Source organism: Perognathus longimembris, chromosome 2 (genome assembly GCF_023159225.1).
Source record: "Perognathus longimembris pacificus isolate PPM17 chromosome 2, ASM2315922v1, whole genome shotgun sequence".
Lineage (NCBI taxonomy): Eukaryota > Metazoa > Chordata > Mammalia > Rodentia > Heteromyidae > Perognathus > Perognathus longimembris.
In genome coordinates this window covers 116,203,538-116,228,864 of record NC_063162.1, presented here as the reverse complement: position 1 = coordinate 116,228,864, position 25,327 = coordinate 116,203,538, and the positions used below count along the sequence as shown (strand labels likewise).

At 37.3% G+C, this 25,327-nt stretch overlaps 1 protein-coding gene across 1 annotated transcript; it reads left to right on the top strand.

The window, feature by feature from the left end:
- Positions 1-19,652: 19,652 nt before the first annotated feature.
- On the top strand, positions 19,653-23,618 carry Mterf1 (mitochondrial transcription termination factor 1). The gene is given in 3 exon segments (XM_048339989.1): positions 19,653-19,937; positions 22,201-22,867; positions 22,869-23,618. Coding segments are annotated over 2 exon segments (1,131 nt in total). The 5' UTR covers positions 19,653-19,937; positions 22,201-22,231; the 3' UTR covers positions 23,364-23,618.
- Positions 23,619-25,327: the final 1,709 nt, after the last annotated feature.

Sequence of the window (25,327 nt, the reverse complement as noted above, 5' to 3'; positions counted from 1 at the left end):
GTTTGGAATTTATACTCCTTACTCTGGGCCAAACTGGATGAGAGGCATGAAGAAAGAAGAGAAACAAGCGTTAATTTTATGTGTCTATAGCACAGGACATTGTGTATGGGTTTTATTTATATTATTTCATTCAATTATCACAATCTTATAAAACATATATCTCTAGCAATCAAATGTTATAGCTAAAGGAATGAAGACTAGAGCAGCTGAAATAATTTTTCCATTATCTCATGAATAATAAATGACAGGATTCAAACTAAAATCTGAGTCACTACAGAACTTGACTATAAGTGCTCTAGATAAAAATATTAATAGATGAGGAACAATGAAAGATTCTGAAACTCAAAAATATGTTTCCATCAGATTCCATCAATTAGATGTTCACTTTAAAACCAGACCACTCTGTGTAAGAATAGCTCCTCCAAGGAAGTAGAAGTTTTCCTAAAGAAGTGGAGGATTTGAGAAAGAGACTAACATTTTGAACACAAGATGAGAAGTCCATAGTTGAAAACGATAGATCTTAGATATTGATCAAGGATGTTGAAAGACTAGACTCTGGTGTTAGCCAGCGTTTCAGGTGTCACAATGAATTTCAAAAGCTGCAAATCCATTTCTTACTAATTAGCTCAATCATCTCTGTTCACTGTGGCTCTCTTTTCCTTACTATTTTACCTGGATTTTTTTCCCATCCAATTAATATCAAATCTTCTGGGGAAAGAAGGCAAAGAGGGAGAAGAATTGACCCTATGCATTTCCAGGGCCTACTGTGTTATTTTGCTAGGGTTGTCATCTTAAAGATAACTTGTATAACAGATAGTTTATGTAACAGAAATGTATTATCTCACTAGGCTGAAGGACAGAGTCAGCTACAAGTGTTAGTGGGACTAGTCTTTTCTGAGAGCCATGAGAGAGAATTTGCTTCAGAGCTTCTGATGATTTTCTGGCTGTTTTTGACATTCTACGAGTTATATCATTGTCATCTTTGCCATGTAATCACATGACATTCTCTCTCTTTCTTAATCTGCTCTCCATTCATGTTTGTTGCTGTCCAAATTTCACCTTGTTAGCAACAGTCTAGCCAGCCCATCTCCATTCATTCCTCTTTACCCATTCTCTCTCACATCCACTCTAACCATCTTTTCATCCTTATCTTGCTATTCAAACTGCTCTACCTAAAATTCTCTGATGATCTCCTGATGCCAAATATGTAGCTAATATTCAGACTTCATCTTCTTGGATCTATCAGCAGCACTGGGTAAATATGGTGACTTTTCTTTGCGACACTGTTTTCACTTACCAGTACATACTACACTTAGTTTTTCTCTTTTTAGCTGATCCTTCTCTATCTTTTAAAGTGATTCCTTTTTATCTCTTGTGTCTCTAACTACTGGAGTACCCGAGGCTTTAGTATCTAATTATAATCCCTGAGTGCTCTTATCTAGTCATGTAACATTAAATATCACTGATATATTGGTGAACATTTGTAACTCATCTTGGACATTTCCTGGACTGTCCATTTGTTGTACTTTCATTTTGAGGCCTACACTTAGTGTTCTCTGTGCTCAGAAAGTTAATGTTCTGAATATAAACACAGTCTGCTTCACTTCTTCCTTGGATCTTTACTCAAAATTCTCATCTAAGTAAGTCTTTCTTACCCAAATTTCTCCCTGAATAGTATATATCCTCCTTTTGTGCTTGAGGATGCTCATTTTTATATAATATACTATATATTTTACTTATTTCTTGTTATTTGTCATCCCCACTAGAATACAAACTCCTCAAAAGCATAATATGGGCCTTTATTTTCTCAATGAGATAATCTTCAGCATTTAAAACCAAGCCTGGTATAGCAATGACTACTCAATAAATATCTATCAGTTAATGTTTTATAACCCAAACCAAGAAAACCTCTTATTGAAGCTGAAAAGGCTGAGGCAAGAGGATCATGAGCTACATAGCAATATCCTGTTGTTAAATATAAGATAAGAAGAAAACAAAACAAAATAAAACAAACAAACAAAAAACTAGATTCAGAGAATACAATGGCACTGTGCTTCTCAACATTAGGCTGTCAAATGAGATTGATACCATGAAAAGTGAAATGATTTCATTTCCCTGGATTCTATATCAGCCAAGTACTAACCAAGTATAAAGGACACTTTCAAATATGCAACGTTTCAAAAATACTGTTTTCATTAACTTTTTCTTAGCAATCTATCAATGATATGTCCACTAAAATTAGGAATTTTTTTTAAAAAAAGACCCAGGAAGATATAATTTTCAGAAAACAAAAATATGAGATCCAACATAGGAGAGAGAGACAAAGGAGAAACATAGGCTGATAATATGGGAAATAAAAAAATCTATTTCTAAGTTGTCATGCAGAAAATCTAAAGTACATTTTGTCCAGAAGGAAGCCAGAAGACCCTGACTCCAGGATGGATGTCTCTAAGGAAAAAAGACAAAACAGAAATAATACCTTATCTATATGTTCACATAGGACTTCTAAAGTTAGAGAATTCATAAAGAATAAGTAATGAATAAATAGAAAACTAATCAGCTATATGTCTTCAAAGGCATAATGTCTTTGTGCTTCTGGTCAGACAAAAATACTTATTGAAATGAACTCCAGGAAATGGAAACAAGCAGTTTGTGTCTACTCTCTTGTTTTGTCTTGTTGGATCATTTATTTGGGTTTTTTTTGGGGGGGGCGCAAGTAAGGAGGACACAGAAAGTGAACAAATGTAGCAATGGCACTCAGTAGATACTAGGTTGAAAATGAAAAACGGAAGAGTGAAGGAAGGGGTCACATTGTCCAAGAAGAAATGTACTCATTACCTGGCTTATGAAACAGCAACCCCTCTGTATATCACCTTTATAATAACAATAAAAAAATTAATAATAAAAATGAAATTAAAAGCCTGTATCTTAGTTGTTAACAATATTTACATAGCCACAAATAATTAGAAAGTGAACACTGAACTGGCCCAGAGTTGTAAAGTTGGGTATGAAAGAATATCCAAGCCAAATTTTTCCAGAGTAAGAAGTTGATATGTATGTATATAAGATGGAATAATAAAAATATCAGTATAATCCTGAGTATAAGCCTGGTGTTAGCCCGGAGTTCAAGCCCCAGTACTAGCACACATACAAAAAATCAGTATAAACATAACAATTAGAATTATGAATGCAAGTAGCTAAACAAAAAGATTGAAGAGTTGAAGGAAGTTGCTCCTGGAGACTATGAGAAATTGAGAGGGACGGGACATTCAGAGTCTCCTGTTCCACTTCCTCCTGTTCTTCATTGTAAGCTTTATAGTACTATTTTATTTTCTAAGAAATGTAAATGCAATTTTGATAAATGCAAACATTTTATAAGTTCATTTAAAATCAAGAAATTGTACTGCAGAAATGACATGAAGACATACGACATTAATAAAAAGAACTAAGGATAGCTAAAAGACAATGATTACCTTTGAACAATGGTAAAGACAATGATTACCTTTGAACAATGGTTATTAGTGGCTGGCTTTTTATAACCATACATATGACTGTTTTTACAATAAGAATTAATAAATAATACCAAACCACAGTGTAGGCTAGCCTATCAGATATTTGTGAATAGGGCTGAAATATAGTTGGGGCCGGTTTGACAGAATACATACACAAACAAAGAGAAAGTACTATTTTGAGAAAATGGACATCTTCACACAATGTTGTCATGTATCTTAATCTGCCAATCTACTATCTTATTTCAAGGAAAAGTGCCTGTTGGCTTAACAGGAGTTACACAGATGCTGAAGTTTGTCTATTTGAATAGAAATGACCTTCCTGGAAGAATTAATCCTCTTGGGCTTTTGTTCTAATCTTATTTTAGGGACAGATTTTCTCTAATACGCAGTGGAGTTATTTTAGTTCTGATACAGAAATAATGACAGTTAAGTGTATGGGAAGAACTTCTATGTATTCCACTCTTAAGATAACCCAAGGGAAAAAAAAGATATTGGGTTTTATTTTTAAGCCATTTGGATAGATTTCATAATATCTCTTAATAATTAATTTCTTTTGGGAGTGTAAAGGGAGGTACAGAAATAGAGGGACAAAGAATGACTAGATGCAGCAATGGTACTCAGTGGACACTGTTGAAAATGAACTCTACAACTTGTGGGTAGGGAAACACTGGGAGAGAGTGAGGGAAGGGGTGACATTGCTCCAAAAGAAATGTACTCTTTACTGGACTTATGAAACCATAACCTCTTTGTATATCACCTTTTTAAAAACAATACAATAAAAATCATTTCTTTGAAATCCTAATTGTTTTCACAGAATAGTTTAATGTGAACAGAAAATGTAGCACCTACATCAGGAATAAGGTAAGGTGATATAATGACTACTGGTAAGCCTGCCACCTAATTTAAGAACAGGAGTACTACTAATACTTCTGTCATTTCCCAAGTGCTCCTTTTCATACCCCATCCTCAGAACAAAGTAGCATTCTCTGTAAGGAACTTCAGTATTGCTTGGTAGGATTCAGATTCATTTTGTCTGTCTTTAGTCTCTGGATATGAGTATTTACAAGACATATTTACTTTCCCTCACAAGTGAATATGGTATTTAAAGTTGAGAGATCTAGTTTCAAATCCAGCCCTAACCTATAAATATGTTATTTAACTCTTCTGATGTATATGTTTCTCGTTTGCACATAATAATAATTTTGATTTCCAGGAGGGAAATCAAGGCAACGGCTTGGAAGGCTTAAGTTAACTAGTGTTTATAAGTCATTCATTAACTAATGTGTGCATGTGTGTGTTTGTGTGTACATGCTTGTTAGTATTGGATCTTGAATTCAGGGCCTTATATTGTCATGTGGCTTTTTCTCTCATGGTTGGCACTGTACCACTTGAGTGATACCTACGATCTAGCTTTTTATTGCTTAATGGGAGATTGAGTCTTTTGGACTTTAATGTCTTGGTTGGCTTTGAGACAATGATCCTCAGATCTCAGACTTGAATAGCTAGAATTATAGGCATGAATCTAGCCATCTTCATGGATGATTTACTTGGGGAATCAAACTCATAAAGGATTGTGTGTGTGTGTGTATGTGTGTGTGTGTGTGTGTGTAGTATTGAATCTGTGAATGATTTCTTTTTTTAAAGTTTTTATTATAAAACTGATGTACATAGAGGTTACAGTTTCATACGTTAGGCATTGGATACATTTCTTGTACTGTTTGTTACCTTGTCCCTCATACCCCCCTCCTTCCCCCCCTTTCCCTTCCCCCCCCCCGGAGGTGTTCAGTTCACTTACACCAAACATTTTTGCAAGTATTGCTTTTGTAGTTGTTTCTCTTTTTTTACCCTGTGTCTCTCAAATTTGGTATTCCCTTTGAATTTCCTACTTCCAATACCCATAAACACTGTTTCCAATATACTCAGATAAGATTACAGCGATAGTGTAGGTACAACCACAGGAAGGTGATACAAGAACATCATCAATAATAGAAGCTACAGATAAACATAGGATGTTGAAAGTAGTTACAACTGTGATGTAACAATTGTTTCCACAACATGGATTTCATTTCTCTTAGCATCATCTTATGTGTTCATAATGGTATAGCTATTGGGCCTTGTGATGCTCTGTTATGAATTGCCTAAACCTGTACTAATTATTCCCAATAAGGGAGACCATAGAGTCCATGTTTCTTTGGGTCTGTGAATGATTTCTGATTGATTGTTCAGCTGTTGGTTGCCAGAGTCATTTAAATCTTCTATTCATTAATAAATTTAATCACTTTTAAAGACTGATGAAGGAAAGCAACAGAAATTGCACATGAGTGGCTGGCATGGTGACACATGCCTATAATGTTGAGATTTAGGAGGCTGAGGTAGGAGAACTGTGAGTTGGGGCTTAGTTTTAGCTAACTAGTGAGTTCTATGCCAGCCTAGGCTCATAGTGAGACCTTGTCTCCAAAGAGAAAACAGAAGAGGAAAAGAAGGAGAAGGAAGAGGGGGAAGAGGAAAATGAGGAGGAGAGGGAGGAAGAATGAAAAAAAAATTGCACACAAGAAATAACTATTTAAATCTATGTTGAGATGAGATAATAAACATAAAAAGGGACAGTGACCTGGGAAACATTTCCTTTTAGTATTTTAGTTTTGAAAAACATGTGCTGCTTTAACTAATAGCAGGAACAGCCATGATAATAAAGTAGTTCAGAATATTATCAGTTAGTCCATCACCATGGTAGCAGATTCTGTGGAACATTCAAGATGTATTATTCTAGCAATACAGAGGCTGACTTCAACATTTGAAAAAGAGACTTGTTTATCTGAAGAATTTAAAAAGTCCATATTCTTTATACTCTTGAATGCTCTATAACATTAACTTCTAGAGAGAGAAGATATTAGTGTATAAAATTCTAAAGTACTTACAGATGGATATTTTAAATAGCTATAAGCATGAAATCAGTATTGAATAAAACATAAGATTGAGAATTGATCATTTAAGCTTAAAACTATTCTTTTGATAGCAAATATGATGTCGATGCTAGAAATGGTGATAATAATGATGATTCAGATCACACAATTGTGATCATATGATCACAAAATAAATGTTAAGTGTTCAATAATATTATTGTATTTCTTGTCCATTCTTCTTAGAGATGTAACCTCATTTTCACATGATGTGCAATCTATGTTACAGTCATGCTTTGTGACTCACACATTGTAGTGAAACATGCCATAGTTACATAATTAGATTAGGCTTAAAGAATTCTGGGGAAAACAGTTTTTTAAAAACCATCTTTACCTCTGATATCATTCACAGGCTATAATTACAGCATGCAAAACATTTGGAGGAAATAGGAAGAACTGGTTACACAGTACGCAGTAGAAAATATGTTGAAAATGATCTATACACCTTGTGGGTGAGGATGGGAGAGAAAAACAGGGAGAGAGTGAAGGGAGGGGTAACAGTGTACAGAAAGATATGATTGATTTATGAAACTGTAATTCCTCTGTACATCACCTTTATAATAACATAAAACCTCTGATTTATTGTTGGTATTTTAAAAACAACTTAAATACGACAATTTGCTTTGTGCACTTTTATCTTTAAAATTATTTGTTAGCATATATTAGATAGATAGATAGATAGATAGATAGATAGATAGATAGATAGATAGATAGTGGTGGTACTGGGATTTGAAACTAGGCCTCACACTTGCTCAGTTTTCTTGCTTGATTGGCGCTCTATCACTTGAGCTGTGCACACCTCCAGCCCAGATTTTTGCTGGATACTTTGGAGACAGTCTTACAAACTCCTCTGCCCAGGGTGGCTTCAATCTATTATCTTCTGGATCTCAGCCTCCTGAACAGCAAGGATTACAAGCATGAGACACTGGTGCCCAGTTGCTCAGCCACTTTTAGTCAGAGGCTGGTAATCAGCTTGCTCATTGAGCTATCTCGTCCATCCAATTCCAGTAATGTGATAAAATTCTACAGTGCTATTGGATTTCAGTGGAGCATGACTTTTGAGTGATAAAATAAATTTCGGATGAGAAAAAAGATGGTTGAAAATTGTCTGGGAATTCTTTACTAATGGACTTGACTCCTGTTTCTGTTAAATTAAAATTAACATTATTCTAGGAATTGTAGGACAGGTTATTCTGATCTAACTTCATTAATTTTTTTCATAAGAGTACATTTTATATGAGGCATGGTAGTACACACCTGTAATTCAAACCTAAGGAGACTGAAGGATCATGAGTTTGAGGTCAGCCTGGGATACATAGCAAGACTGGGTCTCAAACATATTTTATCTGTTGATATAAAAATATTTAGAAGTGGAAGTCTGAGTATTTGCTAATGCATACTTTAATTTTCCTTTTCATGGAATAATCAGTGAGCACTCTCAGAAGCCTTACTTATTAGATAGGACCTCTTGGGGCTTGAACTCAGGCCCTGGTGTGCTGTCCCTGACCTTTTTTTGTTCAAGACTAGCTTTCTACCACTTGAGCACAACCCCATTTCTGGCCTTTTTGTGTTTAATTAGAGGTAAGAGTCTCGCTGACTTTCTTGACTAGTCTGGCTTCGAACCACAGTCCTTAGATCTCAGCCTCCTGGGTAGCTAGGATCACAGGCATGAGCCACTGGTGCCAAGCCTTTCACTTCGTATTTAAAACCCGCATTTTCCTTAAGAATCTAACCTTTGACAAAATGATCTTAGAAATTTCTGAACTGTTATGGTTTGGAGTTTGGACCTTTTCTTGAGGGGGAAGGGACTTTCAACTGAGGACCTCATGCTTATTCAGCTGGTGCTCTATCATTTGGTGTACAATTCCAGCTGGGCCTTTTTTTTTTTTTTAATTTACCATTAAGTAGATGTAGAAATATGTTTCAATTCTCTAATGAGGTACAATGCATATTGATCAAGGTCATCCTTTCCATGGTTCTCCCCATAAATTCTCCCTCCCATCTCTGCCCACAAATTATATAGTTCAATTTTCCAGCTGGGCCTGTTGCTAGTTATTTTGGAGACAAGTTTTCCAGGGCTTTTTTTTTTTTGGCCAGGCTTGCCTTGAACTAGGGTTTTCCAGATGTGATGTGAGACTCTTATGTGGCTAGGATTTCAAGTGTGAGCCACTAGCACTCAGCTCATGGAAGGTGGTGGAAACTTCAAGAGGTAAGTACTAATTGCAGGAAATAGGCTTTGGGGTGTGTTCTTGAAGGGCATATTAGGGTCCTGACTGCATCCTCTGCTTTCTGCCCACCATGCGGGGGGAGCTTTCTCCACCATGTACTTCTGCCATACTGTGCTGCCTTGCCACAGGCTTAAAATCAAACAGGCCAAGCAACCACAGGCAGAAGCTTCCAAAACTGTAAGCCAAAATAACTTTAAAAACATTGAGTCTTCTGAAGCATTTTGTCACAGCAACCAAAAGATGCTTAGCATACATACATTTGTAAACGTTTATAATTTTTTTTCTACTTGTCTTGAACTTAGGACCTCATGAATGCTAGACAAGTGCTTTAGCCCTTTATCTATACACTCAGCCATTTTGCTTTGCATTTTGTTTTCAGAGACAGTCTTGCTAACCTTCCCTGCTAGTCCTGAACCCAAGGTCCTCTTGTCTCTACTTCCCTAATTGCTTGGATAGCAGGCATATGGGAACATGCCCAACTATATAACCCTTTTTCAATTTGTAAATTAACATAGGACTTGATTTTCTGATCATCATTTTTATAGCTCTATTGAGTACATCATTGATTGTGTTTCACCTAAAAAATTTATGATGTATACCCAATATTATATACATCAATTTGAGGGCTAATTGGGAGTCTCAGAGTCTTATAACTGCCTGTTACAACAGGTAAGAGTCACAATCCAATTTTTATATTCTTATTCTTCTATATCCAAATTTCATGGACCCAATATAATACTTCCTCTCTTATTATTACTGGTATGGACAGTAAACATTTATTACTTTAAAAGATAGCATTATTAGTAGAAACAAAGATTTAACAGTTTTCATGGTTTTGAAAATAATAATGGAAGGAGTTACATTGATTATGATGCATTGTATTTGTAAAGTGACATGTTGAGTTGAAATCCCATTATACAAATACTTAAAATATATAATACAAATAAAATAACTAAAAATAAAATTATTTCTAAATTTAAAAAGAAAAATATAGTTAAAATCATTTTCTTATGATATGATGAATGATTTCTTTCTTGTTAATGAACTTAAATGTTTATTATAGTCTTCCAAATTGCTATTTTTACTTTATATCTTCTATCTTGGAAATGCTGTTTTCTTTTCCCTCCCTCCCTCCCTCCCTCCCTCCCTCTCTCTCTCTCTCTTTCTTTCTCTCTCTCCTTCCTTCCTTCCTTCCTTCCTTCCTTCCTTCCTTCCTTCCTTCCTTCCTTCCTTCCTTCCTTCCTTCCTTCCTTCCTTCCTTCCTTCCTTCCTTCCTTCCTTTCTGCTGGTATGGGGGTACTGGGGCTTGAACTCAGGGTCAAGGTACTGTCCTTGAGCCTCTCTGTGCTCAAAGTTAGCATTCTACCACTTGAGCCACAGTGCCACTTCCAGATTTTTCTGAGTAGTTTGTTGGAGATAAGATAGGATTTGGGGTGTGTTCTTGAGATAATAGCCAGACAGACTTTCCTGCCTGGAGTGGCTTCAAATCATGATCTTCAGATTTCAGCTTCCTGAGTAGCTGGGATTACAGATGTGAGCCACCTTCCTTGGCTTGGCATTTTTTAATGTATGGAGAGAACACTTATTTCTTTTGAATATTAATATCAGGTGGATCACAGTAAAAAAAATTTGTTCTCTCTCATACATTACTGTGGGAGTTGAAAATTGGTATTACTTCTGTGAAGGACAATTTAGTTATATTTATCAAAATTAAAAATGCGCACACTATTCAATTACAATTCATCAGTATTTGTTCTATAGATAATCTTACACATGTGAGTGAAAAATAGATAAATGAAAAATTTGTAGCAGTAGAAGACAGGAAATATCTAAATGCTCATTATTAAGAGAACATCTAAGCCAGGTACTAGTGGCATATGCCTACAATCTTAGGAATATGAGATCTAATAACCATAATTTGAAGCCAGCTCAGGCAGGAAAGTCTGTGAGACTCTTATCTCCAATTAATCACCCACAATTTGCAAGCAGAGCTGTGGTTCAACTAATTGAGTGCTAGCCTTGAGCAAAAAAGCTAAGGGACAGTAACCATGCCCTGAGTTCAAGCTGCAGTATCCCCATACCAGCAAAAAGAAAGGAAGGAAGAAAGGGAAGAAAAAAGAAAGGAAGGAAGGAAATGTTTAGATGTTCTACTCTTACAGTAGTTCACTATGCAGTCACTAGCCTTAATGGCAATCTTCATGTACTAATTTAGAATAATCATCAAAAGTGAGCAAGGAGAGAGAGGGGTGCAGATGGAAAAAGCGGAGGAGAAAATATGTATAAATATGTTATAGATGCTGGGATTGTCTTTGTTAGAATCTTCAAGACAGTAGGTACAGAATTTATCTCCAAATGGGGGTGTGGGTAACTGAGGAAAGTTAAAGACATTTCCATTATTATCTCTCTCTCTCTCTCTCTCTCTCTCTCTCTCTCTCTCTCTCTCTCTCTCTCTCTCTCTCTCTCTCGTCCTGGAGATTGAACTCAGGGCCTCAGCACTGTCCATGGCTTCTTTTTTGCTCAAAGCTCAACCACTTGAGCCACAGCACCATTTCTGGCCTTTTCTATATATGTGGTACTGAGGAATTGAACCCAGGGTTTCATGTATGCAAGGCAAGCACTCTACCACTAGGCCACATTCCCAGCCCCTTCCATTATTACTGTATATGCTTCTGTATCTTCATACCTTATAAGTATGTTCATAATTTTTATTTATCTTTTCTTTAAGTAGTATCTAAAGGGGTTTCAGTTCAACATCTCTGTTTATGAATATGCATCTTGATCAACATCACCCCTTTCATAAAACAGGTTTTAAAAAGTAAGAACAAGTATAGCTTTATGACCTAGAATAAATAAAATTGCACTTTTTATTTCCTCCTACCTTCTCCATCACTTGAAGAGGTCTAATATTCTTTTGTTATTTGACGAAAGGCTAGGCATTCCTACCATTACAACTAACTTGAAAATTATAGCCAAGTAATTAGTGAAGACCTGTGTCTTTCAGCTTTAACATTTTAACTGCCATCCTTGCAAATATACCAATGTGGTTTGGTCTCTCCAATCTAAAGAGATGTAGAGATTCAGTGGTTTCAAACAATCTACATTTGGGGCTGGAATTGTTTTAGTTACAAACTCAACTTTTTTTTTTTGCTGGTCCTGGGGCTTGAACTCAGGGCCTGAGCACTGCCCTGGCTTCTTTTTGCTCAAGGCTAGCACCGTACCATTTGAGCCACAGCACCACTTCCAGCTTTTTCTATATGTGGTGCTGAGGAATCAAACCCAGGGCTTCATGTAAACGAGGCAAGCACTTTTACCACTAGGCCACATTCCAGCCCCCCAAACTCAACTTCTAAACTCAACTTCACTGTACTATATACACGATTTCAGGGTGACAATATAGCCTAATACTGTAATGACCCACTGAGCATGGTTGAATTTGTAACATATATAATATTGTAAAATGTTTACCATACTTGTAAAAGTTACTTAGCTATCAGCAGCAAAAGTGTTTTTAAGATTTAAAACAAAGTAATATATATCAGAAACATTAAAACTTTAATACAGAAGAAAGGATTAGTGCTATCATGCATTAATGCTATCTTGACTGGCTCAAATCCTATGTTTTATGGCTATTTCATTGAATTGCAATGCAAGGCAAGATAAGTAACTTCCTAAAAGAAATCTTACATCTACTGGAAAGGAAAATTCATATTTTTGTACACATTCTCACAACATTAGCATGAATGTACACAGATCAGATCGGCACCTGTTCACTGATGTTTTCCCTTTGCCATCCCCAGGAATTCATGTCAATTTATCTTCTAAAGATGTTTACCCGATTGTACATTTATATAAAAGAGAGAGCACATAATCCCCCAGAATGTTTGTAATAATACATACCCTCAGGAAAAAGATGTCTTTGTTTCCTGGATCTTGGAGTTGTACAACATATGGTCTGACAGATTTTAAGCTCCAAGTATCTGTTTTTGGACATGATGGCTCTTTACCTTAGCTTTTAATAAAAGAAAGTATTTGTTAAACCGATACTTGCTTTGACAATAGCTCGAAAGCAACTGGCTTTGTCAGTTTTGAAAGTTTAGTGAGATGAATAATTCAGACTGTGGGAGTAAAATATCTAGAGAAGAAATTTAAGTAGCGATTTAGATAATGCAGGCACTTAACTAAATGATCTTAGGATACTTGATTCACAATGGTTAATTTAAATATGTACTAAAAATACACGCAGATCACAAATCATGATTGTGACATTCTCAAAGGTAATATGGAACACATTCTTCCTGCACAACAGAAAAAATTTATTATGTGCTTTAAAACACTTGGTTTCTTTTTTCAAATTGTCTTCTGCTAACATTCCCAGATGATCACATTGCCAAATCAAAATAGAGAACAGAATCAAATTTAGGGTTATATTTATTGTCAGGAAAAAAGAACCTATTTCAGAGTATTCTTTTTATTTTTATTTTGGGATCGAAGTTAGGGATTGAAGTCAGCATGTCTTTACCACTTGAGCCATGCCCACAGTCCTTTAATTTTAGTTCATTTTTCTCAGGTAGGGTTTCATGCTTTGGAGTATGATTCTATTGCTTTTGCCTCTTGGGTACCTTGGATGACAAGTGTGTACTACTATGCTCAGCCTGGGTACTGTTGTCCAAGGCTATGCTCTACCCCTTGAGACACAGCTCCACTTCTGTCTTTTTCCTGGTTAATCAGAGTTAAGAATCTCACAGACTTTCCTGCCAGGGCTGGCTTTGAACTGTGATTCTCAGATATCAGCCTCTGGAGTAGCTAGGATTATAGCCATGACCCACCCATTATCTAGTTATCTTTAAAAAAGGAAAATATTTGAAAATTATTTCTCAATATGTTTTCTAGGCATTATAAATATCACTTCTTTAGATTACCTTAATAACTAAGTACAAGGGATGCTGTGTTTTGAAACTCACCTTGGCAGTAGGGAAAATCATATACAGCAGTTTCTGCTGAGCTGAAGAAGATAATAACTCCCTGTATCTCATTAATGATTGGAAAGTTATCAGTCTTATCCACAGACATGCCATGAAAATAATCTTTATGTTTTTCCTTCGAAAATCCTTAGAGGATATCCCTCTAACATTGGAAAAGTGGATTTCTTAGTTAAGGTATATTGCCCAGTATGGTTCTATGTACATTCATATAGTTTTCAATCTATGGGTAGGTTGAGTTCCAAAATGTTGGTTTCTACTTAGGGTAGAATTTCCATTTAAACCAAGGTTATAGATGGTGTAAAGGTTCTGAGAAGAGGAAAGTGAACGACTGTTTAAAAAAAAAAGAAAGGGGGCAGAACCAACCTATGGAAAACAAGAGCCAAACAGAAAACAAATGCATTTACAATAATGCTTATATTATTGTATGTTGGTTTCTGAAGAAAATATTTCATAAGAAAATCAAGAGAATACATATTTCATAGGAATTTCAAAGTGTTTATTAAGACTTCTATCTTTGTTCTTTATTTTCATGTTGAAATTCTACTTTTAAAAATATGTAGGACTGGGAATATGGCCTAGAGGTAAAGTGCTTACCTCATATAGATGAAGCCCTGGGTTCGATTCCTCAGCACCACATATATAGAAAAAGCAGGAAGTGGCACTGTGGCTCAAGTAGTAGAGTGCTAGCCTTGAGCAAAAAGAAGCCAGGGACAGTGCTCAGGCCCTGAGTTGAAGTCCCAGGACTGGCAATAAAACAAAATAAAACAAAAATAGGTAGCATTGCTGGGCACCACTGGCTATGTGTGTAATCCTAGGTACCTGAGCAAGGCTAAGATTGAGAGAATCTCAGCTTGAGGCCACTCAGGGCAGAAATATTCTAGAGATCTTTCTCAATGAGGATCTGCATGCAGTGGCACATGTTGCTACATGGGAAGTCTACCATAGGCACATCAACCCAGATACATGTGTGGGTAGGAAGGGAGATCCTATTAAAAAAAAAAAGCAATCAGAAAAAAAGTCAGGGCTAAAGACAGAGCCACTACTTCCCCAAAATGTAGTTTTCCTTTATGTTGGTTTAAATATACCACCGATACCGTGTCTTATGCTAAAGCAGGGTTACAATCACGAGATGGGGTCATGAAATAAAGAGATATATTTGGCAGTTTGACACAAAACATGACTAAGGAGCTGTTGGGTTAGATAAATTCCCACACATGCCTATCCCTAAGTAATACTGTTGATGCAGGACAATGTTGTTAAAATGGTTTGAACATGGAGACAGAAGAGGAGGGGCATGGAGGTAAACACTTGCAGTCAATTCCATGTTTGCTTCTTTGGAGTTAATCGTAATGAAGAACAACAACCTGTAATTACTGGAATCAGGAGTGCAGGCCACAGTGGGAGTAAGCCTTGAGTGCAGAGCTGATAGCCTAAGAATCTTTGAATTTTCCTTGGGTGGGAATAAATAGAACTGGCCCCAGAACCCAGAGTTGAGATTTAACAAAGCAGAAGGTTAACATTAAGCAACACCTCCTCATTCCAAGGTGTAATATTTTAAAAATTCAGCCAACCATTTGAATCATCTGGTGGGTATTATAAAAGAGAGAGAGAGAGACAGAGACCAATGTGTTTTGGGCCTCGTGTCACAATTAAATCAGAATCCCTGGGGGTGGATAGCTGGGCTTCAGTATGTTTAAAAAGCTCCCCTGTGAAGCTACTGTGCCTCTGGGAGTGAGATCTTCAACGCCTGAGATGTACACAGGTGAAAAAGTCAAGCACCATAGGTAAAAGTTAAGATGAAGCTGTGCAGGCCCCTCTGTAATATTGACCCTTCAGGTTTGGCTGTCTTGGCTAGTGTCAGAGTGGGATCTAGTATACACTGAACAGTTCTGGGAGGAAGGAGGACAGGAACCCACAGCTTCTGGTTTCCTGTTTTGTGTGAAGTGGCCCTGCATTGTCTCTTTTGTGGTTAACAAATTAATGACACCTACTACCCTCTTCCAACACCTAGTAAGGGTAGCACCCTATTTCAGAGAACAAGTAGGGAATGGTGGTGCATATCTGCAATCCCAAATGTTCAGAAGGCATAGGTCTGAGGAGTGTAGCCCAAGGCTAGCACAGGCAAAAGGATGAGATCCTGTCTGAAAAATAACTAAAGCAAATAGGAGCCAGGACATGGATTAAGTGGAAGAATGCTTGCCTAGCTAGCACAAGGCCCTGAGTTCAAATTGCAGTACCATAAAATCTAAATGAGTTAATATAGGTAAAGTAATGAAAATAGTGTTATATGAAAGTTTTCAAATACTGGTAATATTTTTATCTTGTATAGTCCATCTCAAAATTCTCAGCCTTTGGCTATCTTTACTATAATAGGAGAAAGATAAAGTTATAGTTATATGTCAATAGTGCATTAGTTTAATGCAGATATTGACAGATTATGGTTCATCTTTATATTTTTGAAGGACTATTAAAATTTTTTGGGGGGCCAGTCCTGGGCTTGGACTCAGGGCCTGAGCACTGTCCCTGGCTTCTTCTTGCTGCTCAAGGCTAGCACTCTGCCACTTGAGCCACAGCGCCACTTCTGACCATTTTCTGTGTATGTGGTGCTGGGGAATCGAACTCAGGGCCTCATGTATACGAAGTAAGCACTCTTGCCACTAGGCCATATCCCCAGCCCATAAAATTTTTAAAAAGGTAGTTATGTAGCACAGGCCTTTGCTTTTAAAACATATACTATCTGGGCCCTTTGTAGAAAAAAATTACTCACTTTTGGTCTAAGGTTTTCCCTTTCAAATATATTTGCAATTTAAAACCACCATTTTATAGAAATCAAGGAATAAATCTTGAAGTTGGAATTTCAAAACACATTGGAAATATGAAAGAAGCTGGTTTTATACAAGGAAATATTTTACTTAATCTTATAGATATTTTCTTCCTTTCTCTCTGCTTAGATTTTCTTATCAACCATTAAGAATCATTTCATGGCAACTGAGATTAAAGTCATAGTATAATGGTATCAAATAACCCCAGTGGTATTGGTACTTGTGTGCCTGAATGAGATCTTGGTTTATTGGAAATGGCCAGTCTGAGATTTGAATCCAAAGCTTTGAGCTTGCTAGGCAGATGTGGTTAAGCCACATTACTAGTCTTTTTAATTTTAATTTAATTTTAATCTCATCACCATGATCATGATTCTCCTCTTCCTCACCATCATTATTGGCAGTGCTATGGCTTGAACTCAGAGCATATGCACTGTCTTTGAGCTTTTTTTTTTTTTTTGTCTCAAGGCTAGCATTCTACTACTTTAGGCACAGCTTCACTTCTGTGTTTTTGGTGATTAATTGGAGATGAGTCTCACAGGATTTTCCTGCCCAAGCTGGCTTTGAAGTGTGTTCCTTAGGTCTCAGCTGGGTTAACTTTATATTAAAAACAAAACAAAAACAAAAGTATCAATCAGTTGGGCACCAGTGACTCATGCCTGTAATCCTACCTACTCAAGGGGCTAAGACCCAGAGGAGAGCAGTTTGATGCCAGCACAAGCGGAAAAATCTGCAAGGTTCCATGTCCAAAAAAGCTAGCAAAAAGTCTGGCTAGTGGTTAAGTGGTAGAGTGTCAGCAAAGGAAGCAAGTCAAGCAAGCACAAGTGATCCTGAGTTAAAGCCACAGTACCAATTTCCTTTATGCATATCGCTACAAACAAACCTAGGTGATATACCTATAAATCTGAAATAACCCTTGGTATCTGTCCATAGGACTTAGTGCTCCAGGAAGTGTAAGGCATGCATACTTATCTCCCTGGCTTCTACTCAGTATCCATATTCTTACGTGTAAAATGAGAAGACTGATGCTCCATGAACTCAAAAGTCTTTTTCAAGTTTTTAATTTAATGATTCCTAAAGAATACTGATTTTAATGTTTTACATGCTGTTATAAAACAGTTGGTACACATCAGTTTATTTTCGTTTTCCTTTTTCTTTTTGCCAGTCCTGGGGCTTGAACTCAGGGCCTGGCTGCTGTCTCTGAGCCTGTTTGTGCTCAAGGCTGGTGTTCTACCAGTTGAGCCAGGGTGCCACTTCCTATACATCAGTTTATACACTTGAACCTAAACAAATCATACATTTTCAGTTCTTTTAAACCTGGCGGAAGTGCAGCGAATAGTTTCACTTACTTGGTTATCAGATTATTAGACATTTAAATTCCCCAAGGTAAATTTTTAGCATTAACAAAGCAACAAAGCCAGAGAGTTGTCATCATCAAGTGTCAACAACAAATCACGTAGGGAGTCATCTTAAGGTAAAAGAAAAATGAATTGGTTTCTGGCTGCAGGAAAAAAAAGCATGAAGTCTGGGGCCTTAACCACCTTCCAGTCCAGTGCAGCCCTGAATGCGGTCTCCTGGCGCCCTCTGCTGGCAGCCTCGAGTCCTACCAGTGAGGATGGAGCCGTGGCCGCCCGGGTGCGCAGAACCGATAGCGTCATTGCTGCGCGCTGTCTAGGACCGGAAGTTAGTGTCCTTCACTTCCGCCCCCTGGGTCCCGCTAAGTGTACTGGCGGCGGAAGAAGTAAAAGCCAGTAACTCCTGTGACCTTTTTTAGTGTGTCATTCAGAATGAGGTCGGAGTCTCGCTGTTTGTATGTGCTTTTTTTTTCTTTCTTTCTCCGTTTGTTTTGTAAGTCTGAAGAAGGAAGGAAGCTGAAACAGGGAGAGTTCTGAGTTCGAGGCCAGCCTGCGCCGCATCGCCAGCCCCCATCTCGAACTGGGCGGCTCGGGTCCCCCAGCGCGGCTGCTGGCAGAGCTGTTCCGGGCGGGGAGCGGAGGGAATTACTGTGAATCACTGTGCATTCACATGCCGAAGGGAGCCTGGCGCCGTTTCCGATTTTGCACATTTTCTTTTAAAGGGGTGTAATGCCCGCCTTTTAAATTGTGGGGGTTCCAGGAAGAAAATGTATAAAGCACTCACCTCTGCTTTTACTAAACATTTGTGGTTCTGATACCGTCCCCTTTCCCCCGGTCATATTTGCCCATCCCCTTATAATGACGAAAATACAGTTCCACGGAGGTATGCAGTGTTAGCAGAAAGTGATACTTATTTCTATTACCAACTCCTGACACTATTTCCCCCTTTCTTTTTATGAGGTGTGTGTGTGTGTGTGTAGTAAGCAGCTGTTTTTCACTTTTTCTGGAGGGATGCAAAGCCCTCTTATTAAGACAAATAAGGTGACAGATATATTGCGGTAAAGCTCCCAGTACTGGCCTTGTGTCAAAAGATAGACGAGGTTATGAGTTACAGAAAGCAGGTATTTTCGACGTGCTTGTGAAATTTGAACATTAGACCTTAAAGCAGTGCCTTAGGTTAATGTAAGAAAGTAACTTTGAGGGGGTGGATTGGAGTCATTATTGAGTATTTAATATTTTTGAAAACTAGGTTGAGGAAGTTGAACTGACTTTTACATTAAGCTGTTCATTGTGTTACATGTTATAGGACTATTTTCAGTGGAGAGGAGCGCAAAACATTTTTTTTTTTCATTGATGAATGCACTCCTAGATCTAGATCTATTTGTTTATGTTCTGTAAATATTTTCAAAGTAAGTATTGGTTAAGAATTTGAGGGAAAATTGCATTTTATATGGAACCTTGGACTGTCAATAGGCATCAAGAAGATAGGCCTTTGTGAAAGAAAGGTGAGCTTAAATGAAGGCAAGGTACTGGAACGGGCAAGGGTGAGCAGGACCAGAGGTTTGTTTTTGAGGCTTACACTGTAGCCCAGGTTGACTCAAACTTGTGACCGACCCCAGTGCTGAGATTACAAGTGTGCTCCCTGTACTTCACATTTGGTTGTGTACATTAACTAAAGTATGTATAGTGTGGTGCTGTGGCTCAAGTGGTAGAGCGCTAACCTTGAGCTGAAGAGCTCAGGGTCAGCATCCAGGCACAGAGTTCAAGCCCCACGACTGACCAAAAAAAAAAAAAAAGAAAAGAACAAAATCCAAAGTATTTACATCATATATACGTATATATTTAGTGATTTATACTTGTCAGTTTTCTTATGTTCTATGCATGCTATAAAATATATGTAAAGAGTGGAAATATTCAAAGATGAAGACAATTATAAAGTTTTTACTATCATGACCTCTACATCCTGTACGGTCATGCACTTTACAAAGCAGTGGGCTGATCTCTTACAGTGCTTTTTCTTCTATTATCCAGTAGAGGTCACCATTGAGTATCTGGAAAAGAACTGGCTACAGCTGTGCAAGGTAGTCTTCAGTCTTAAGTTAGAAAAGGATCTTATTTTTAAATTTCACAGATTTTTAGAAGAGTATGTAGTAATAGAATAGTATGCACTGTAGCAAAACAGACTAGCAAGCTCAGTAGAATTTAGATCTATCTAAAAATGTGTTCTTATGTTGCTTGATACTTACTTTGTGAGTCCCATGCATTTGAGTTACAATGTTACTTGATGCTACAATTTTTGAAAAATCTTTTCTCAATCATTTGGGAATCTGTAGACTGTGAACCACAGGAATTTCCTTAGCATTCCTGAGAACATTTAAAAAATTGGAGTAACGGATAGGATAAGTGCAAAGAGGCTTTCTTTGAAATTGAGAAAGTAGTATCTTGAAACCAAAAATGTTAGTGGTGGATTGGAACTTTATCTCTATTTCCTATTTTATGCTTACTTAGGAAATGGGGCAAAAGAGAATATCTCCTCTAAGTAAGAACCTTTTGTAAGTAAAAAGAAGTAAAGAACTAAGTTTTTTTTGTAACAGATTTACATTCTGAAAAAGAATATAATTGTTTAAAAATTGTATATTGAGCCAGGAAGTGGTAGCCCACACCTGTAATCCTAGCTAAAAAGGAGACTGAGATCTGACAACTGTGATTCAAAGCCAGCCTGAGCAGGAAAGTCTGAGACTCTTATCTCCATTAAGCCACCAGAAAAGTGGGTGATTAAAAAAAAGTGCTCAGGTGATAGAGCACATTCCCAGCCCCCAGCCCACTAATTTGATATATGATTCAGGAACAAATCTTTCCTAATTTGCATTTCTCTACAAATGAATACACCTATCCTAGTAAGACCTATGATTATAATAACTTAAATTCATACATTTTATGTTCCATTTCTAAATGATCAGGAAAATGAGTTACTGAGGCTTGCTAGAAGCTGGAAATTGTGTTGTGTAACAGGTTCATATGGCCCTAACCTAATTTTGGGTAATAATGGTGATGATATAGTGGAGGATGGCCAAAGTAACATGTTAACATTTATGTAAAGGTTGGGCATGGCTGCATATGTCTGTAATTCCAGCTACTTAAGTTGCTGAGGTGGGAGGATCACTTGAGCCCCGGAGTTCGAGGTTAGCCTGAGCAACCTATTGAGACTTGAATTAAACATACCAATTAGATCTATTTTTCTCCTCCCTTTCTTCCTCCTTCCTCCCCTCCCTCCCTCTCTCCATCCTTTCTTTCCTCTTTTTTCATTTTTTGGCCAGTCGTGGGGCTTGAACTCAGGGCCTGAGCACTGTTCCTGGCTTCTTTTTGCTCAAGGCTAGCACTCAGCCAACTTGAGCCACAGCACCACTTCTGGCCTTTTTCTATATATGTGGTGCTGAGGAATCGAACCTAGGGCTTCATGTATACAAGGCAAGCAATCTACCACTAGGCCATATTCCCAGCCCCCTTTCCTCTCTTTTCTTTTTACTCCCTCCTCACCTTCCTCTCTTCTCACCCTCCTCTTTCCTTCTTCCTCTCTCCTTCTTCATTTTCTTTTTCTTTAGTTGAAGATTGTGCCTTGGACCTCATGTATACTAACAATAAGTTGTACCACTGAGTTATACTCCCCAGATCTGCAACTAGATCATTTTGAAGATAAAAATTGGTTTAGAAGTGTTATATTATAATCATGAGGAACAGTACTGTAAACTAAGTGAAAGATTAGAATTAGGAGACAGTGGCCTATATAAGGTAAGAATTGAGGCTGTAATTCTAGTGTGGATTTAAAGGGTACCATGTATCTAGAACAAGATATTCAAGATGAAAATTAGACAACCCAAGGTGTGTTTTTCAAGGCTAGATTTAGGAGTTTGAGAACCAGGAGTCCAGAAGCAAAGAAATCTAGTATATATGGCCAGACAAGGTGAAATACCTGAGAAGGTGGAGAACAAGATAGAAATGATGGCAGTTTTTAGGAGTACTCATAGGTTTAGAAACTAGGAGGATATGGGTCAAATAAAAAGGGCAAGATAAAAGCAGGAAAAAGTAGAATCATCCCTGTGTCCTCAGATAGCCAATGTAAACAGTAAGGTAGAGAGTAAGAATGTAGTTGCTGAACTGTTACCATTGTATCAGGATAGGTAGAGGCATAGGTGTTTTCTTAGAGACAGGACCATGATGCTTATAGGGTCATATCAGTTGTATGATTCAGGCATTTGTGACATATATATATTATCTATTATATCTATCTTATCTATTATATCTATCTTTATATTTGTCTTTCTCTCTATATATTATTTTACACAGCCATCCAAAAGGTCTTGACTCCCTGACCATCATGGCATCAAGAAACCTGTGCAATATGAGCAGTAACATTCTTTTTGCTTCAAGATGTTGGATGATTCAGTATTCAGCAGAAATATTCCTCAAGACTGCTTCATTTAGGTCATTTGGTATGAATTGTGATAATAAAGAAGATGAGTTTTTGAAAAACAAGGATCTGCTGAACAACTTACTTACCATAGGAGTTGATATTGACAAGGCAAAGAAAAGATAGCCTGGAGTTTTTAGTAGGGTAGAAACTGATGAGCAAACTTTGAAGATGTTCCTTTTGTCAAAGGGAGCTAGGAAAGAAGTGATTACTATCATCATTTCAAGATATCCATGAGCCATAACACAAACTCTTGAAAGCCTTTCAAAACTGTGGGAACTATGGAGAACGATTATGACATCAGACCTTGAAATTGTAAATATTTTGGAACATTCTCCTGAGTCCTTTATTCAGTCCAATAGCAACATAAATTTAGAGAATAATATAAAGTACCTCTACTCAATTGGATTGACCCGTAATTACCTTAGTCGATGGTTGATCAATGTCCCTAGTACTTTCTCCAATACTGTTGATTTGAATAAATAGATGATTGAATTTTTGCAGGAAGTCTCTTTGTCCTCGGGTCACAATGATTCCACAGATTTTTTTCCAAAAGATCATTTCTAAAAATCCTTTCATCTTAATTCAGAGCACTAAGTGGGTGAAAGGTAACATTGAATTTTTACAGTCAACTTTGAACCTGGACAAGGAGGAAGTTTTGCTTCTGATATATGGTGGAGGAGCTAGAATTCTAGACCTTTCCAATAACTATGTCAAAAGAAACTACACAAATATAAAAGAAAATCTGTTTTCTCTTGGATATACTAATGAGGAGGTATGGAAATTTGTCTTAGGGTACTCAGATGCAATCTTCTTGTCAGATAAAAGGTTTAATGATAAAATAGACTGTCTCATAGAAGAAAAAATTAGTATTTCATAAGTAATTAAAAGTGCTCAGGTTCTAGACTCAAGTGTAAGTACTTTGAAAAGTCGAATCAAAGAATTGGTACATGTTGGTTATAACCTGAGTACCTCAACTATTCTTCTATCGTGGAGTCAAAAAAGATACAAAGCTAAATTGAAAAAATTAGGTGGATAAAATAGTGCTGGCAAAGTTGAAAAAGAGTCTTATAGTGATAGAATTAGGGCCTTCTAAAAAGAGTTTTGATTTCTTAACCACAGACACATGTATGATGATCCTTTGGATTTTTTGTTTGTTTGTTTATTCCTGGGGCTGGAACTTTGGGCTTGGGCTCTGCCCCTGAGCTCTCTACCACAAGAGCCATAATGCTACTTCCCGTTTGCTGGTGGTTAATTGGAGATAAGAGTCTCAAGGCTTTCCTTCCTGGGCTGGCTCTGATCCTCAGATCTCAGCCTCCTGAGTAGCTAGGATTACAGGTATGAACCACTGTGCCCAGGGTATGTTGTTTTTAAGTTCATAAAAACTCATATTTGGGGGCTGGGGATATGGCCTAGTGGCAAGAGTGCTTGCCTCGTATACATGAGGCCCTAGGTTCGATTCTCCAGCACCACATATAAAGAAAATGGCCAGAGGTGGCGCTGTGGCTCAAGTGGCAGAGTGCTAGCCTTGAGCAAGAAGAAGCCAGGGACAGTGCTCAGGCCCTGAGTCCAAGCCCCAGGACTGGCCAAAAAAAAAAACAAAAAAACAAAACAAAACAAAACAAAACACTCATATTTGGTATAAGGCCACTATCCAGCTTCTACCAAATACATTAATGTTGCTTTAAACCACTTAGTTTGTAATAACTTGCTACCATCAAAAATAGATTAATATGGAATTGGAATAGATGATTAGTTACGTTGCAAAGAAGGTCACAAAATAGAATTACCTCATTATTTCTGTATATCTTGTTGCAACGAGAAGTTGTACCTTAAAAATTCTGCCTGCTTTTATGGAATTGCTAATATGTATTTATGAAGTGTGGCTAAAATACAGATGGCAAATAATAAAGTTTAAAAGTATTTTTGCTTAATAAATTAGTGTAGAGATGGTGTCCATCATTTTTGTTCCTTTATATTTTATTGTTATTTAATCTAATGTAAATAAATTCCTAAAGCATTGGCTCAATAATATGAGCTTATATCTAAGCCTCGAACATATTCACAATCTAGCTCTGATAAACATTGAAAAAGATGGACCAAATTATTTGACCTTAGTTACTGTAGATTATTTCCTGAAGCATTTATTTTCAAACCCTATTTGCTATCAATGATGCCTTTAAAACACTTACTTTTGTACCACTGATAGGAACAAATGCCTGCTTTCCCAGTGCCTTTTGTATGTTCAGTCATACTTTATTTGTGTGGTGCTGAAGTTTGAACTCAGAACCTTGTAGCTTGGTATGCTGAGCCACACCTCTAGCCTTTTTCACACGTTAATTTTAGTTTAGGAGTCTCTATTTCTTCCCAGTTGCATACCTGGACTGAGATCTGCCTATTTTTGGCTTCACATCATTTTTGGGATCACAGGTGCACAGCACTGCATTCAGCTTCTTTTGATGAGATGAATTCTTAAGGGCTTTCTTGCCTGGGCTGTTATATAACTGTGATCCTCCAGATCTCAACCTCTCATGTAGCTTGGTAGGACAGATATGTCCTACCAAGTTCACCTGTGAGTTCAGAAGAGGTCTTAAACATTTTTTTCCCAGGTTGGACTTGAACTTTGATCCTTTTAAAAATTACTTTTTTCTTTCTTTCTTTCTTTTTTTTTTTTTTTTTTGGCCAGTCCTAGGCCGTAAACTCAGGGCCTGAGCACTGTCCCTGGCTTCTTTTTTGCTCAAGGCTAGCACTCTGCCACTTGAGCCACAGCGCCACTTCTGGCCATTTTCTGTATATGTGGTGCTGAGGAATCAAACCCAGGGCCTCATGTATAGGAGGCAAGCACTCTTGCCACTAGGCCATATTCCCAGCCCCCTTATTTATTTCTTAATTCATCTTTAAGTAGTTGTACAAAGGTATTGCATTCAACAGTTTATAATACAGTGAACCTTGATTGATGTCATCTCTTTCATCATACTCCTCCATCCCTCCAACCCTACCCCT